This window comes from Diorhabda carinulata, chromosome 7, assembly GCF_026250575.1.
Source record: "Diorhabda carinulata isolate Delta chromosome 7, icDioCari1.1, whole genome shotgun sequence".
In the NCBI taxonomy this organism is placed as follows: domain Eukaryota; kingdom Metazoa; phylum Arthropoda; class Insecta; order Coleoptera; family Chrysomelidae; genus Diorhabda; species Diorhabda carinulata.
The window spans coordinates 1,954,928-1,973,689 of record NC_079466.1 but is presented as its reverse complement, the minus strand read 5'-3'; the positions used below and the strand labels follow the sequence as shown (position 1 = coordinate 1,973,689).

Below are 18,762 nucleotides of genomic sequence, written 5' to 3'. Positions count from 1 at the left end.
GTCTCATCAATCTATTAATTACATATCATTTCCATCCAACGTTCTATAATCTAATAACAAAACTTGCTTTCCTTTACACCTCGTTTCTAGAAAATTGATCTAAAGGATATTCAATATTCACATTAGTACACAAAGAAATATCATTAGAGAGGAATTTAGATGAATTATTGAGACCTTATGATCGGCCATGATTTTTTTCAATATTTACATCGTTTCTGCAAAGTCTTATTTAAAGTGCTGTACTTCTTGAAAACAGAAAAAAAATATGAAATATTGTATTTTTTAACCATTTCAGAAACGGAATTCTTAATAATAGCCAAATTAGTTTTAACCTTAAACCAAGTATTTTTAGCTATAAGAAATTCCACTCGTCGGTAGTTAATTTGTACAAACTTTAAATAGAGGAAACGATTTCTGATTTAGTATACTTGAGGAGCATAGATCAAGATAGGTCAAATATTAACTTGGGAATTAACCCCCTATTTTAAGGAAATATTATTCATATTGTGTTGGGAGCACAGCCGCACGCCACCTGACGTTGCGTTGGTAGTGTGCTGAAGGAATGACAATAAACAAAGTGTGATAAAAAATAAGACAAATAAATTTTTATGGTAAAAATGACTTATGATGCATCCGATCAAGATTTCAAGACTTTTGCACAATTTAAAAATGGCAAGGAGTCAGTTAAGATGTCTTTCGACCTGAGAATTATAAGAGAAAGTTTGTTCATTCCAAATGGAACAATTGTAGAATCTGAGTACAGAACTTATTGCGAAACGATAACCGAATAAATTAACCTGATAAATGGCTCAACGGCTTTTTATTCGCAAATTTCTGAAAGCTAGAGGCCTAGCAGCATGCGAAGAGCACTCTCAACATCAAAAATATGCTAAAAGGGCGACAGGATTCCTAACAGTTAGAAAGCCAAAACAATCAGTTGATAGCCTCTCAAAATTACTACCAGTCATGAATTTAACATTATAATTATAAATGTATTGCTAGCCTCAAGGTAAAATCCAAAAAGAAGTTGAATTATTTTTTAAATATTTTTCCATTTGATCATATCTTATTAGAAGACACTATTGAGAAGAGGATCTATTTTTTAAATAAGACGCCACGTTTCCAGATTGGTTACAGATAAATGGAGCTGTAACACAATATCTTAATGAACGATTTTCTTGACAATTGATCGAATGGAGAGACTCTTTTGACTGACATGTAACATTCAACTTTTTGTGGGGTTATTTAAAAAGCATAATGTATGAAACTGAAACCGCTTTGTTCGAAGAACTAAGACGACGAATTGAAAGATAAACTTGATCATATTATGTACGAATAATATGGTTGATGGATAATTCTAATATCTACCACCAATCTAACAGATTGGTGGTATGTTACTAACATACTAAGAGAAAAACTACCAATAAATTGTTCAAAGAATTCAAAAATTCCATTAATTACAGGCTTAGTTAGAATTCCATTCCAATAGTTTGACGATAAAGTGTTGAAAATTAACAAAATAAAAATACAACGGTTCAATAATCTACACTAATTGGTAGATGGAGAATTGTTGTCACACTTTAAGCCATACATCGGCTTTTTTCGAATAAATTTACGATTAAAAAATAGTGTCATAAAATGAAAATACAAATTTTTGTTTTATTCGCAAATAAACCCATTCAAATAATCACATGAAAAATTCCAATAGTGTGTAATCACAGTTTATTGAACGATTATATATTTTTTTGTTTAAAGGGCAAGATGGCGTGAAAACAGAACAATATTCAATACTCCGAACCCACGCTTGATGAATGTATCTCTTCTTAAAGAAAACAAACACCTCCACGAAAGGAGGGGATCCCGTAACAGCAGAGGACCGAGCAGACAACCTAGCATTGCTTCTTTGAGAGCTCATTCTCCAAATTCACAAGGTATATGTTGATTTAATAGATAAGTATGGTAAGGCTGTAGACAAATGACTTATTCTAATCTATACAGATATATTTGGAATGGTGGAAATAGTTATAAAAGATTGTTAAGAAAATTCTAGACATAATTCAAGTCCAATCTTCTTGATCTACCTTCAACTGTTTCGAAAATATTGAATGTTTTCAGATTTATTGCAAAAAAATGACATTAAAAAAAGAAAATTATTTTATTTCGCAAACTTGTTACATCACTCTCAACTCTTATTTACCATTTAGCTTATTATATACAAAATTGAGGAAAATAAAATGCATCCCTATAAACTGATACCAACTCAGGAGCCCAAATGCTGCTACTTATCTAATAATATGGAATAGAACTGAAGAGAGGAGCTGAAAAATGAATTTCACTCAGATATTGATAGACATGTGAATGTGAAGATGTGGGACTCATTATGAATATTGAAAAAACTAAATTCGTAGTTATAAGTAGAAACCGAAATATTAATATTAACCCTATTCTCACACTGAATGGAAAACAAATAGTATCTGGGTTCAGTCACAAACGCTCAAATGGACCCAGACTAAGAAATGAAGATCAGAATTGAAATGGCTCGAAAGGCATTTGTCCAGTACTCCTCAATGTTTGCAAACAGAAATCTAAACCTTCACGTCAGAATAGGATTCATGGAATGTTATGTGTGGGCAGAACTACTGTACATAGTGGAAACCTGGACCTTGAAAGCTCAAATGATCAAAGAACTTGAGGCATTTGAGATGTTGCTCTATAGACGCATCCTGAAGATACCCTGAACTGACAAAATCACCAACGACGAAGAACTACGGCGCATTGGTCTCAAAAGAGAGCTGTTGACAATTATTAAGATAAGAAAAACATTTTACATAGGACAAATCTACGCAACGACGAATACCTACTGCTACAAAACATAATGCTGGGCAGAGTATAGGGAAAAAACGACATCGGCAGGAAAACGAAATCCTGGATCCGTAACATGGAAGAACGGACAAATCTCAGCGTCGGAGAATAATTGTTTCATGTTGCTAGGGACAGAGACGCATTTATAAACGTAGTCGCCAACCTTCAATGAGAAGACAGCATGAGAAGAAGATTGATAGTCACTATATAACAGAAGTGTCTATCACGTTATAATTATTAAACGTAATGAGGAAAGTATTTGACAAAAAACATATCAGGTCTATTGGTATGTTATTATAGACGCAATGTTAGGATACATTATAATTCACATTTTTTGTGATACATCGTACATACAATTAAATTGATATTTTCGCACCGTGTCGTAATCCATCGAGTCGAATTGCCGCGTTTAGTGATTACGTAGGATAACAGGTCAAACAACCTATTCGTTATTAATCCAACCTAGTTGCTTTATTATTGATAAACGGTAGTCAATCGAACAAAGAAAAACATTGCATGGTGTAAAAAGTGCTTGTGTCTGTTTTTGCTTCAGTTGCTTCAATCAATGTTTAGTGGAGAAAAGAGACAATACTTGCAGAAAGTATGAAGCACTTTTTAACTGTAACTCTGCAATCTAGTCTCTTAAGACTTCTTTGCCGATCAATTCCATTTTAAGCCGGATCTATTAGTCTCATTTTTAGTCGAATTTTTCAAGAAAAATTAGACTATTACGGTAGGCATGACTAGAAGAAAAATGGGGGGCACATCATTTTTCCCATGTTTTGAGACCTCCTGAACACGATTATGATGGTTTTTCGAATGTCTGTAGTTTATTTTCGTCTCTCGAGCAATTGCTATGGGTCCGATTTGGTTCAAAATTAGCATACATGGCTTTTTTGGCGGCGGATTGATGTTATTAGAGTTTGGTTGACAACAAATGAATATTTCGAGGGGTCGCAGTGCAAAAAAAGTGATTTTTGACCTTTGCTCACCTCTGCAGGTCAAACGAAAAGCGACTGAAAAATAAGATTTCACATGTAGGTTCAATTAGTTGCGAGATGATTTCCTGTCTAAGGTCGAAACTTTCTATCTCCACCCCTCTCCATTTTATGGTCATTTTTGTTATATTTTCTCATTTTTTGGCCAGAAAAAGTTTAACTAGAGGGTTCGAACTTCGCATGCAAGTAGGAGTGATGTTGAAGAATTGTCTTTCTCAAGTTCAAAGTTTTCTTCTTCAGTTCTTCTAGCACAAAACGCCCGAAATCATTTTGATCGTTGTAATTGTTGAACTGGACCGCCTCCTATTTAATGAATAATACGAGTATGATCGTTGCTAGGGTGATTTTTTTAACTTTTCGAAATTTCTTGTCATTATGACAATTTTTTCTTTGTTGTCAATTGGAATTGAACAAGAGGGTTCGAGACCACCGGGTCTATTGAAATTATGAATTTTCATTCGAGAGAGAGAGAGAGTTAACTTGTGAAATGAAAAGTTATTGCTGAATAGCAAATTTTCCATATAAAGAAATAAGATTGAGAATTGATATCATTTCCAAGAAATTCATTTTATGGAAAGATTTGTTTGTGTATTAGTTAAATTCTTCATTCGACGAAAAATTCGACTTTCGTGATGGAGCTCTGCTGCTCACGGCTTTTTAAACTTATTGTGCTATAATGGTAAGCTATGGAAATTCATCAGCCATCTATATGAAATGACCATATTACATAAATACATGCAGACTGCAATTGTGCTAAAGATTTATTAAGTAAATTCAGAAGACAGGTTGTCTTCATCCGGCATATTTAGAATAACCTACTTTGAAAGGTTGGATAATATACTTTGTTGATAATGTACGAGCTGTAGCAATTAACCAGGAATTTACCAATAAAAAACAAGCAAATAACATTTCATATAAAATTGTTTCATTAACATTTGCGATTCAAAGCATTCTTGGTAATGGTCTAAAGTTAACCACAGCTTGTTTGTCCTTCTGTAAGCCATGTCGAGACCGGTGTGAGAGCGTTTTTTTCCCAAAAACTCTCATACATTTAATCAGAAATAGGCCCGTGCCGGTGCGTTGACGTGATGCAAAATCAATCCAGTTATGACGGGAACTGTTTGACCGGCATATTCACCATGTCGTGAATATCGAAAAAATGATCATAATTGCGACAGGCGCAATTAGGACGTCTTCCCCAGATAGGGGTCATACTCAAATGCGACACAATAAATCCTTGTAGATCAAATATTGCATTTACTTCTGTACATAGCCCCTTCTTTGTTTAAATCCGCGATTAACGACTTACGTCTTCACGTGAATCGTATTCTAATGATTCGCGTCCCTCTTTCAACCGCTACGTCCATTCAAACACGTGTAGTTTTGACAAAAACTTGTCTTAAAACAAACAGCAACTGCAATGAATCACTCATTATAACGAGATAAATCAGTGAAATACTTTTCTGAAGAGATATCGACGAAGTCATGCAATGTTGCCATTTCCTGAATGATGACTAAATTTCTAGTTCTCAATTGCCACATCTCGTATAAGTTTTTACTTAGTTTTGGTTAGTTCTACATTGTTGGAATCCTGCAATATTTGATTACTTCATCGCCCAAATTTACTACATACCCTCAATCTTCATGTTACTTCATCAGATTATTTGACTAGTACTACAATGATCAAATAATAATCATTGTCTGTATTCAGTGTATGAATATATAAGTAAAATTTGGCAGCCCTGATCACTATCAGAAGTATTTGTCTAAATTATTTTGTGTTTAATAATTTTTAACGAACGTTTTTATTTATTTATTTACTTATTTAACGCTACCTACCGATGCCATATCAGAAGGTTAAGATAAGGAATTTATGAATGTATTGCACATTTTTGATTATTCCTTTAAAACCAATTCACAGCTTAAGCTTATATTTGTTGCCTACAGCTTTTCCTTAAATTGTATGTTCTTTCTATCGTACCGATGCATTAGTTTTTGTGAAGACATCGAATAAAAAGAAACGTTTATTTTCCATTTTTCCCGAATCGAAATTGCATTGACTTCTACGTCTTAAGTACATCTTGTATAAGAATTTATTGATAGCTAATAAAACTTCAGTCAAGATTAAAAGGCACGCTTGAAATTAATTTGAATTAAACTACCAGAACGCTCATTATTGAGATTGCGAAAAGTTCGGAATTGATTTACAGATTAATTTAGGGTGGCAAATTATTATATTTTCAGAAAAAATATTTGTCATGTCAATAACTATAAGTTTTATCATATTTTATCAAATGTTCGTAGTTAATTGTTGATTAATGTGTATATTGAAATAATTAGCATAATCAATATAGTTTTTATCAAGCATTTGTGCAAATCATCTGTCTAAAAATTAATGCACTGGTGCGTATATAAATTGAAATAATTCGAGATGTTACTAAAGTTAGCAGAGCAATATGACCAGATGGAAAAGACAATAAGCTGAAAAATAAGTGTCATATTAGAAAATTTTCCGTCGTGCAAGTTTTTGAGAAATTCGCTAAAGTAGAATGCTTATGCTAATTAAATGCATCGTTCCTTAATTATAAAAAAATTGTAAGAAAAGAAAATCACTATTCTTGGAATTGGCAAATGTTTTCGGAGAAAATTTGCATAATTAAACGCTCCACTAATGCTAATTAAAACGTAGTGAGGCCACAAAAGTCTAAATATCTAACCTATGATAGTGTTTTGCTAAGAAAACTCGGGAAAAGTCATTCTTTTCATGACTCTACGAAAAATTCATTTCTTTCATGGCATTTAATTATTCGTCTGTTTGTGAAACTTTTTTACTCTCCCAAAAACAGACGTGAAATTCGAAAATTCAATGCAAGAATAAAAAAATTTTTTCTTACAAATTTTTTTTCTATCGTTAAGCAAGAGAAAAATTATGGAAGCATTCTATTTTCATTATCTGTTGATTCTGCTCGTTTAACTTGCATTGCTCTGCTAACATTTCAAAGTTACTAGAATATCCATTTTCTGAATAACTATCAAAGCGGAAAATTTCGTAATATGGCACTTATTTTTTTTCTTTCTGCTCATTTTGCTTTGCTAACTTTAGTGACATTGTTTCGGGACCGTATCGTGAAAGAAGTAAATTTCTGCCAACACTACAAGGTATGGCGCGAGAAGATTTGATTAAAATAGTGACGGATACAGATATGTTAAAAATCTGCGAAGGTCTAGCTTTTGGATGAGTACCAAAATATTGTTATCTTTGATGTGGCAGTTCCAGTTATAACAGAAGTAAATGTCAACTTTGGTTGTATGGACTTGATATCTCGCTCCATATGTCCAACTCATTGATATATCTTACAGGATGTTTTAAGCTTAGCCGCCAGAATGCAGAAAATAAATTATTCGTAAGTCGTTTACATTAAATAAAACACCCTGTATTTAATTAGATTTCCCACTGTATTTTTTTAAGACAATTCGCTTTGTATTAGTATTCTCTATAGGTACCTAAATCCAAACAATTTTGAGGTATTCAATATGTTAAGACACTCAATTATTTCAACATTAGCCCATTTTCATTATTATATTGTTACGAACAAGCTCGCGAAATAGATCCTAAGTCCGGCCCTGTCCAGCTACAATGGAATTTTAACTTTAACTTTAATTTTTTCTTATAGAAGACGGTTTATTTACAATATTTCTTTCAAATAATTTCTAGGAAAGTCTATTTATTTATTTGTTTCTTTTTGTTCTAGAACTTTCTATTTTCTAATTTTATTTAGGTGTATAAATGATTTGTTTAAACGCAGTTTGGTTCAGTTTTAAATAAATATTCGTAGTGAAAAGAACGAATTAGTAAAAGTAATGACAGAAATTATTCAAATGATATTTATAAGCAAATTATTATAATTTAAGTGTATTGTACAGTTTATAAATAAATTATAAATACGAAAAACGTTATAATATTTCATTTATACTGAAAATTAATCAATAGCATGAAAAGATTATTAATTTTTGGATGTCATTAAAAACGTCGACTAGGTATTTTGTATTAATTTAATTAGATAACTTACAAACACAAACAACTAAATGTAATAATACACAAAAGCTTAAAGAGCAAAGTCAGAACAGCGAGCTGACCAAGGAAACAAACACTAATTGGCAATCCATCTATCACCAAACATATCGTAAATTTTCTGAGCAATGCGTCCAAAGTTGTGCGGAGATTCTATGGGCCGGACTTAGCAATTTGAGAGAGAAAGAGAGAAGCTTTTTTATATTACATCATGTAAAAATACAAAGTAATTATTGAATTCAATAGTAGTAATTATAATGTATATAATATCTTACATCACAAATTGAATTATGCCAGTCTCTAGAGTCTATGGTAAATTGTAGAATTCAACTACTGAATAATAAGATTTTTCGAGCAGAAATGCCTTTGTCAAACCTCGAAACTTATCTCAAGTTTTTGCCATTTTTATTTGAGAAGGTAGCTGATTGAATAATTTTTTCTAACTGTCGAACTGAAGAAGGTGCCTTTAGCTTAGCCTTAGTCTGGTTAAACTTACTTTCCTAAGAACCTTTACTGAGAATTATATGAGGTTTATATGTTAATTGAACATCAATTCACAATGCAAATTTATCGTTGCAAGTTTTTTGAGGAGCTTATTTGGTTCTTGGCTTGAGAAAATTTATGTATTGACCTGTGACCTCACGTTCGCGGGACTGAAACAAAACGACCCAAACCGCGGACTATTCCCCCAACAAAGCATAGCCATTATTGCTGCCACAGCTGCTTCAACTTTCAGGGCCACAATCATGAGCTCCATGAGATACGTGTCGTTAAGTTGTGGCTATTTACTTTTATTTCTAAATAATCGTTCAAATATTATTTTTCTCTGAACTGTGCGCCCCCTGGGAGCTTGCGTGGGCCTACCAGGCCTATTGGGAGATCCACCCCAGGTGCCCTTTCTTGCTGATACCAACCTGAAGCCGCCTCTCCATTTCTTGAAGTATGGTTGGTCGTATGAGACTGTTTCTAAAATGTTGCAATATCTCTCACCACTTAATTTTATTAGTAAAATTTTACCGTGTTTTATTGCACAAAAACTCCCACTATCTTGGAAATAACGTTCTCTACTAAGATTTTGATTTTTATTAAACCAAAAGTTACAATTATGTCGTTTAAATAATCAATTCTTACTAAACTTTCCTTCATCACACCATATAACTTATTATATGAACTTTCCTTTTCTCTTTTATTAAATGATACGAAAATGGTTTCCATTTTTGTGTTTTCGAAATGCGAAGAATTATTTTCGTCGACAAAATAAAATCTCTAACAATCGGCAGTAAAATAACTCAAAGTATCTTTTTCGTTTATCTCACTATCCACTATTAGTTTATTTTTGTCAATTCTTATCTTAAATTAGCAAAACTTACGACAGTTTTTAAGCGCAATATACTTACGAGTATCACCAGTTTTATTTAGTTCATTAGTATATATTATATTTCTGCCAAAACCGTGCAATTCCGTTCAACAGTCACCGTAAATAATAAGATTCGAAAAATCATCAATAGTAAATCTTACATTTGCCATTATTCATTATGAAATACGAAGTGATGAAGAAAACTCTCGAATCAATATAAACAATTAACGTTTAACTATAAATCTTCATCATCAATACTCTACCCTTTACTAATATCGAAATAATTGAGTGTTATTCTTAAAAATTTTGAAAAAATAAAAAATGTCAGATTCTATTTAAAATGAAAAAGTTGATGTCTACTTCGATACAACCGGAAGTTCCACATTCATCGTCATCCAAAACCTACAGCTTCGTAATTTCAGACCTTTGATAAAACCATATCCGACATTACTTTTGACCAAAACTATATTTTGAAGGTGGGAGAATACATTACACATGATATACCATACTTCTCAATACAATAACAAAATTGTGAATCACCCAAAATATGTGACAGCGTTAGCCTATTATTGTGATGTATTATAGTTGTTCCAATATCAATTACAGATTGTAAAAACTCTTGCCGATAATTTTGTTTGATCTACTATAGGCGTAGATACCTCATTTTACAAATTTATTATATTTAAAAATACTTTTGAAAATATGTATATCATCTTATGCGAGAAAGTATTCGTTAAAAGGCAATAAAATCTTCATAAATTGGACGGTATTATACGCCGTTATTTAGACAGATTCACTTAAATGCAGTCCTATTTGGAACTTAGAAAATAATCATTATTATAACTCGTTAACTTGCTAAAACTGAATATTAAATTATAAAACGTGTACCTACCTGTAAGGGCGTTTGGCTTAAACAGAGTACCAGACGTGAACTGAGCCGTTTTTGTACCCCTTCTTGATAACCAAATTTCAAAGCCAAAGCCATAATGGAAAATAAATTCTTTGCAAATAAAACAAAAGAAAAAAACATTTCAATTCCAAAGTATCTTTATGAATAATAGTTGTAGTCAGAATCGTCTGAACTAAAGTCATCATTTGATTGAATTATGATGGGTTGTAAAGACCACATACCACATACTCATCTTCTTCTTCGATGTTTTCATAGGTAAACAGTGGAGATGATGAGTCCACGTGGATTGACGGTTTGTTAGATGTTTACCGAATTTTATAAGGGAGGTAAACATTATTTTTTATTTCTTAATTTGGAATTTATTATTTAATACAGAATAACAATTGTAGAGATTTTTTAGTTATCTAGTTGAAATATTGAGTATTTTAGCACGTCGTAGCTACCGTTACGTCAAAAACCGCGTGTCTTTGGTCGCGTAACATTCGTCGTTCTGTATCTTATTACCAACTAACACTACTCTCACGCATCATCTATAGCTACTCGTTGAAAACTCGTCGCAGTATCAAGCATCAGGCGTGACAGTCGGGTTAAGTTGAGATACTTGACTGTCAGATTGATTCAGTCCTACACAATTTTCTTTCTGAGAATCTATTGTTTCTAAATAATGTTATATTAAGAATGTTTCTCAAATTTCAAATCTATTTATTTTAGCACCTAGAATATGAAAAAATCCCTTCTTTCGCGATACTCATACAGTGTAGTTAGTTTCCATTTATTTTCAAATTTCTCTTTTCGCACACAAAAAATTATTAGTAACATCCCTACCATAGGGCGTTTATTTCTAGGATCACGTCGAGGATCAAGAGGTAGCAGCAATGTTTCAGCAGCATCTACCAAGTCCAACAAGAGTCCCCCTCAAGCTCTCAATTTAAATTCGGCGACTACACCCATGTTAGAGAGTGTCACAGTCGAAATACAAGAACCCAAAGCTTAACGGCGCGGCTTTCGCGAAATATAATTTAATATTAAGATTATATAAGTTAATTCCAAGAAAAATGACTTCTATTTTTGAAGTAGTTTGAGGTAACTGAATTAAAGAATGCATTAGAGTTGGTTATTTTCGGTTATCTCAAACTCTAAAATATAACAATTAAGTTTTCTTGGGGTTCTTACGAAATAGAATATAGAGTACATTTTCAGATTCTATATGTATAAAATTTATTTATTACTTCGGTAGTAACGAGTGATGTTAGGGACCAGAAGGTAACCAATTTGCCCAGTCATCACATTCTTTGAATCAAAACTATTTTCTGTAACATAACTGTAAAAATTCTCCACTCATTCTTCATTCCAAATTCGCAATAATATAATCGTACAAAATTATACTGTAGTAATCATCTTGTTTATTAGTGTATCGAGAAGCACAATTTGAATTAGCGGCACCAAGCTTAGTTATAAGAAATAAAATGATATTTACTCCGCTTCACTTAATTTTATTAAAATAAAAATTAAGTTTGGTGGTAACAAAAATACTGGGAATATTTTGTGATACTACCAAATCAAAAGCTGTGATTGTATGTCGGTAGCTTGTAGAAACAGTCGAGGCTCTTTTTTCGAAACTGACACCCCAACGGCATTTTGTATAAATTTTCAAACATTAAATATACACCATTAATTCGAATTCACTGCTACAAAATATAGAAGATGAAATGTTGCTTGATGTTTGTCTTTACACACGTATATTTAGCAAATAATATCACTAATGAAAAACACTTTATTGGTATAGAGTTTTAACAAAAGAAATCGGTTCACAAATACTTAGGGCTGCTTGACATGATGCAATACAACGTGCAATGCAACGCAAGACGCAAAATTTATTGATAAAAAGCATGCGCACAAGAAGTTCAGCTGATTGTTACATGCAAGATCTCGCACTTGCTTCATCATCGGTTCTATGCCATTTTTATTGCGTGCAAGCTGCAATCTATTTACTTTTGGCTTAACAATTAACCTATCCATCAGGCTCCAAAACCACTGACCGTTTTTTCACTTCGTTACTTACTTACCTAGTTTTGTTATCATCATTGTTAAACAAATCTAGGTGAAGTAAACAATAAAAAAGTGGCTAATGCATCACTGACAATAATTATATCTGCTGCTGCATTACGAGTCAGATGGATAGAAAAAAGTACCCAGGCGATGGTGGACCTGGCCCTGGCTAGATAAAACGAGAGGAAAATAGACGAGAAAATATAAAAAACATTGTTGAAAATGAAACATAATATTACTAAGATCAGAAACTCATTTGTGTCTAGAATTGCAGCTCACACGCAATACAAATGACACTAAACGGATAATATTCTAAGTGTGACATCTTGCATGAAACCATCAGCTGAGTTTCATCTGCGCATGCTTTTGATTAAGAAATATTGCTTCTTGCATTGCATTGCACGTTGTTTTGCATCATGTCCAACGGCCTTTACAATAAGTGAGAAAGGAAACTTGTCTTTGGCCGCGCAACCTTCGTCGTTCTGCATCTTATTACCGACTAACTTCAATCTCGCGCTGATTGATGGCTATTCGATTCGTTGGATGGTTTTTGGTTGAATAAGGAAAAATTTTTATAGGAGGAATATTGAAGTTGGCCCTGATATTGTTCCTCTGCAAAGCTGGGGTGGTGGTTGTTGCGTGAGGTTGTGCTGTCCTAGCTGAAAGGAGGAAAAGCGATCGATCATTGGCCAGAAGAGGCCGACAAGAGAACTCTAAATAAGTGAAAACGGTTCTTCTCGATTTGGTAATATATGTTGTAAGCTTTTTTTTATTTTTTGTTGATTTTTAATTTAAATGGGGGCAGGCGGATACAGCTGCGGCTGCATTATTCTCTATCGTCGGCCATTTCGCTGGTGAACTTTTTCACCAGATTTTAGGGAAGCTGCAAAAAACCTGCAGCACCGACGAAGCACACTTTTAATCTACTTCAATCTACTGCTTGATGATCACGAGGTTATCGTTGCCGGCAACGTAGCATGTGCTTTTATAATACTGTTTTCATTTATAAATTATGTATAAATAAAACAACTTTTTTTATATATATTAGAGTGAATAAACCTTTTATAGATTAAGTTTTTACATAATCACGTTAAAAATTGGAAGCATAATAAACTTAATTACTATAAAATATTAAAATAAGTTAAATTATATCTCGCGGGATCGTCAAAACGACCAACAATGTCAAACCATTTTTGTTGTAGGTATTTTAGTCGTGATATTTTCACATCCTGACACAAAACACGATTTATATACCATTTTTCAGATTATTGAAAGTTTAATAATAACGTTTGTTTGAGAATAACCGAAAGATTAACTGTCTTATTTAGTTTGTACCATATGTTCAGTGTTTATTTTATAGGTAAGGCGTCACGCAATATGACGACCTTACTGAAATGTTTAAACTACCTACAATTTTTTTTTAATTTTCAATAATTGTTTTCTGTATAAATATCCTATTGAGGACAAATTTTTTTTGTACTCTCAAGAAAAAATGATATTATAATATTCATATGGCAATTGATCTATTAATTCATATATCAAGATTGTAACTGTCAGGTAACATTTAGAATGAAACGTCAATAATTATTTATTAATATAGACCTGCAATTAGATACATACATTCAGTAAATTCTAATATTCAATAGTATAATTAAAATAAATGAAAATTGGCACATTTTAATAGCACTGACCGTGATTTTCACAATAGATTTAGAATGTAGGCAGTGAATTCGAATTACATTGCCACAATAATAACAAAAATTTTCACAAATTGTTGAAGTGAGAGTGTTTTCTAAAAAGGGTCTTCTCTATAAAAACTGGCGTGGACAGAAAGTATTGGGAAAACTTTGTGCCCAAATCAGTTTACAAAAAAATAATGCAGTATGCCACATATTTATAAACAAGATATGTGTCGTTTCTGTCGGATTTCATTGAAAAAAATTAACTTGTATATGATTAAAAAGCAAAGCTACGTTCATGAACATACAAAGTACAGTTAAAATATCAATTTTAGTTTTTGAATAGCTCTCTCTCTCGTTAACTACATTAGTTTCTTTATTAAAAATTAGATATTAGGCATTTAGACACACATTATTATCAAAATAAAAACACGAGCTTAGCTCTGCTTACTGGTATTACGAGTTAACTATGTCGTATGTTTGATATAGTAAAGAAATATTTATACTATAGCTTATATCTTTATACTCTTGTACTGTATACCTATGTTTCACCTACTTGCCAATACTTTTAATAAAATGCTAACAAGTTTATTCGTTTCAATAGTTTTTCCCCAAACGCTTAGATAAAGTTTAATTACAAGTCTTCTTTTTAGTCCCTACAAAAGTTTGTAAGTTGTAAATGATAAAAGGAAATAATCAGAGAACCTCTATACGACAAACCAAGGAAAATAAATTTAGATTCAGATTCAGTAAAAAACTCGCTGATGCGGGAAGGGGAAATAAACCGTAGCGTCCTCTCTTGGTTCATGAGCACAATTAATACGTTTATCCAACAAAACGATCATAATCATTTTGGTTGATACAACTCCATTGAACTGTTTTGAAAAATAAGCCTCTTTCAATAGCAGAGAAATATACCAAAAATAAAGATAGTTAAGGCTATGTTTTGATAATTGTCAAATATCTGTTCACATTATATTTAATTCGTCTGTCAATATTGTCAAATTTTGAGTATTATTTGTAAAATGCACAAAACTCCAAGTAAAAAAAATGTATATTTGTTATAATTATACTGGACAATTATAAACATTAACACTTTTATCTTCAGATACAGAAAGGATCTTATTACTATCTGGATTATATTTCACTCCCCAAACCTAAAACGAAAGATAAATATTAATAAAAAATAATTTTAAAAATTTATATAAAGAGAGAAATAGAAGTTAATATTTAAAACAATCTAAAATGTTGCATAAATGTTTGCACTTTTGTAATGGGTAGCGTAGGAAACGCGTGGAAGAGGAGTTGGAGCTTCTCGTGCGGTTTCTTGCTTCTTGTAAAAAGCTTATGCTCACCCTCACCCATCTTAAGCCAATCAGAAAGCGTTGTTACTCAGCTAATACCGACTTTTTCTGAAATTTTCAAAATCAGAAAGACCCTATCAAAATTATGATTCATTTTATCGAAAAATCACACATGGTTAGCTTTGTTTTGTTATTACTTTATCCCACAGTTTTCTTGATCTACCTCTCTTTCTGTTTTATCCAATTTTCGCTTTCCATATTCTTTCAACGGGTCGTTCTTCATTCATCCGTTGTAAGTATCTTCACCATTTTAGCTGTCTTTCCTCTATATAATCTAAAGTGTATATTTGTTTTTTTATATTTATGTTTTTTATTTTATCTTTTTTGTCACTCCTTCCACTCATTTCTATCATCCATTATTCTAAAATGGATTAAATCTTTCGATAATCGAGATACTTACTTGGTCATTATGTTCATTAAAAGTATGAACGCATTGTCTTGAAGCAACATCCCATACTTTTACAGTTTTATCTGAACTTCCTGACACAAAATTCTTTCCATCTGGAGAAAAGGCTACACTAAGTACCCATGAAGCATGACCGGATAGAGTACCAATCAAACTAGTTTCCTGTCTATAAAATAAAACAAACATAGAATTGAGCTTACTATCTTTTCAATTTGAAGCATTAGAGATCAAAATTTTGAAAAACCATGGACATTTGCGATTATTTAAAATTTTTATACTCACACGTCATACAATTTCATATGTCCATCATCAGATGCAGTTAAAAGTAACTGAGAATCGGGAGAGAAACAAAGAGATCTAATGGGCATGGCATGACCTTCCAAAGTATGCCATAATTTATTTGCTGCTACATCAAAAATATTAATAATTCCATCAATAGCTCCACTAGCTATGTACTTTCCATCGGGGCTCTGAAACATGTCCATTATCAGCTTTCTAAATGTCAACTGAGCAATTTATATGAACTTATTTAAAAATATCGAACAAATTTATTCTTGCTTCATAATATAAAACCTTACAAGTTTGTCCAAAAAAAAAGTTAATAATTAATAGAAAATCATACACAACCAAAAATTAGAGTTTTATATCATTTCTGGTAATTAATTTTTGTTTTCAGCTATAGATAACAATTTAGAGGATATTAACTTACATAAGCTATACTAAGGGTGAATTTTCCCCTTGTTTCAAAAGTTTGTTCTGCTTTGGCAGTCTCTACACTATATGCTGTAATTTTTCCAGTCTGTGAGCCAGAGATGATGTAATTGTCATCTGGGCTAAATGCAACTGTCCAAAGATCAACAGGACCAACATCAACATTAGCAATTTTTTCACCACTTTCTAAATCCCATATTCTCATACTTGAATCTAAAGAGCTTGAAGCACATACTAAAAAAGTTTGAATTTATTTTAATTTATTTAAAACATGGATAAATTTTTTTATTATTAAGCTCAGTGATACAGAAATCCAAGCAATAATAATTATTTTATTACGATAATATTTGGCATACATATTGAGGAGTTCATCATATGTGTAAAATTCACTATAATCAGGTGAGGAGCATCTAAGTTTCTGTTCACCAACATTAATAATTGATTGTAGTTCCCCAATATTTTATTCATTCCCTAATGCATCTGGGCATACTGATCATCACCTGATCAATACCTTTTTGGAGTATCTCATTCCTTGCAACCCTCATCTGATGTCAAAGAACCATCAGAATTTAAGAAACAAATAATCAATTTTTCAACTGGTGGAAGATGTTCAATGTATTTTTTTACTTAGATATAAATATAGATCAACTTCATAAGACTTTTGTATCAGTTATCTAGAGGTGCATCTTTGGATTCTCTGACGAATGACCTTAGAAAAACAAAATCAACAATATATTTATATGTTTTCAGATTATAAATTTATGTATTAGGAATGAAAATAAAAGTACTGAAAATAAACTGTAAAGCTGGCAAAATTATCTTTCTCTTAAAAAACTTGTCTAATCCATTTTTTACTGGCTTTGTAGGCAAATACTAGTAAAAAATTCTAAATGATCTTGAATGTATTTAAAAACAATTGTGAAGCTAGATAATTTTAATTCTCGTGTATTGTTCTAAAAATAAAATTTCCGCCTTCTTGTTTTGATTTATTTGTTAGCTCTGTAGGCAATTAACTAGCAAAATCTAGCAAAAAATTCCAAGGCATATTTGTAATATAGTATTTGCAAAACTCTCGCTGGTAAAATTAGTGCTTATGTTTGTTATAAGAAACAGGAAAGAGCAGTGAAATTGTTAATCTACAGCAAATTTAATTTGAGTTTAGTGAGTAATTGATTTTGGGGTATATATTCTAAAAAAATTATTTTATATATTGGGATGACTGTTTTCTCTTTAGGAGTTAACATGTAGGAATATGAAGTACAAATGTCCTAAAATCAAATATTAACAGATCTAAACATCCAAAACCCATATACTATTAGGACCTATTTTATTTTTATAGTTCTTCGGGTATATGTATACTTACATTTTCCGTTATTACTAACTGCCACAGAAACAACTCCCAAAGAGTGACCTTCAAGATTGTGTTTAAGAGTCAGTATATCATCTTGAAATTCCCAAACTTTCACCAGATCATCTACTCCTCCAGTAACAATATAGTCTGTGGGGGATTCATCAGACATCACTGAGTCTCTGAAATTTTCATTTCAAGAAATAATTTCAACTCTATATGCTGCACCCTGATACCAATTTCCTATTTTATTCACTTTATTAAGTTGGCATAAATGTGAAATTTTCATAAAAACATTGAAACATATATTTCATTTAAAGAGCTTAAATCTGGCAAGATTCACATTTCCCTATTTCAAGTTTATTGACTTGATTTAAATCTTAAAAATACCTGGACTTTTCATCATCTCCTTGGTTCTCTTCGTCGGATTTTTTCTTTTTTTCTGGAACATACCGGCCCCAATAACAACTCCAAATGCCTTCATCATGAGCATTATCCTTTTTATGTAAAACCGAATACTAAAAATAAATGTCCGATGAGTATTGAATATAAAATGATTAAATCTCACGTACCATCACGTTTTTGTGGAATTCTTCAACTACATTCAAATTAAAATATATCTCTACAGCCCTAAAAGATGAAAGTTACGTTAAGTTAGTATTAATAAACATAATATTAGATGTAGCAAAAGTACTTAACAATATTAGTCGTTTCTGTCAGTTTAATTTTGGCGCAAACAAATAGGGTTAGCTTCTACTTATTTTCAAGAAGATGTTGTCGATTTTGTTGTGTATGTACATATACATCCAGGCAAAAGTTTTGTATAATTTTGTTCAATATTTTAGTTTAGATAATTTTAATAAAATTGAATTAATGGAATGAATAGTTTTGTGAGCACAGTATCTAGCCTTGAATTGCATTAGAAATGATAGTATAGTTATGTGCTGTGTATCACGATTCGCACTCGAAAAGCATAAGAAATTTATACTTTCAGAGCTACAATTAA

The 18,762-nt window shown here is 31.8% G+C and overlaps 2 protein-coding genes across 5 annotated transcripts in view; one reads left to right on the top strand and one right to left on the bottom strand.

Moving 5' to 3' along the window:
* Window positions 1-14,518, top strand: part of LOC130896227 (uncharacterized) — an 87,454-nt gene extending 72,936 nt beyond the window's left edge. The window contains exons 5-6 of one of the 2 annotated variants that reach the window (XM_057804174.1): window positions 1,756-1,931; window positions 11,045-14,518. In XM_057804174.1, coding sequence (XP_057660157.1) covers window positions 1,756-1,931; window positions 11,045-11,193 — 325 coding nt within the window. In that variant the 3' untranslated portion in view covers window positions 11,194-14,518. Of the gene's footprint in view, window positions 1-1,755; window positions 1,932-11,029 lie in introns of both variants that reach the window. The other variant, XM_057804173.1, reaches the window with a different exon arrangement.
* Window positions 14,519-14,963: 445 nt separating this feature from the next.
* LOC130896226 (SKI8 subunit of superkiller complex protein) lies at window positions 14,964-18,620 on the bottom strand. 3 transcript variants are annotated; one of them, XM_057804172.1, is made up of 8 exons: window positions 18,451-18,620; window positions 18,329-18,386; window positions 18,147-18,274; window positions 17,772-17,938; window positions 16,407-16,642; window positions 15,980-16,167; window positions 15,692-15,863; window positions 14,964-15,084 (listed from the first exon to the last, which is right to left on the bottom strand). In XM_057804172.1, exons 2-8 carry the CDS (start codon window positions 18,329-18,331, stop codon window positions 14,995-14,997), a joined length of 984 nt encoding a protein of 327 aa, XP_057660155.1. In that variant the 5' UTR covers window positions 18,332-18,386; window positions 18,451-18,620; the 3' UTR covers window positions 14,964-14,994. The 3 variants fall into 3 exon arrangements, with proteins under 3 accessions (XP_057660155.1, XP_057660153.1, XP_057660154.1); XM_057804170.1 differs by having other exon boundaries at window positions 18,456-18,541; XM_057804171.1 differs by having other exon boundaries at window positions 18,329-18,529.
* Window positions 18,621-18,762: the final 142 nt, after the last annotated feature.

Coding starts and splice junctions, on each gene's coding strand:
- LOC130896226 (XM_057804172.1), bottom strand. Junction 17,939..18,146: donor GGAGATGATGAAAAGTCCAG/GTATTTTTAAGA, acceptor TGAAAATTTCAG/AGACTCAGTGATGTCTGATG. Junction 16,168..16,406: donor TCACCCTTAGTATAGCTTAT/GTAAGTTAATAT, acceptor GACATGTTTCAG/AGCCCCGATGGAAAGTACAT.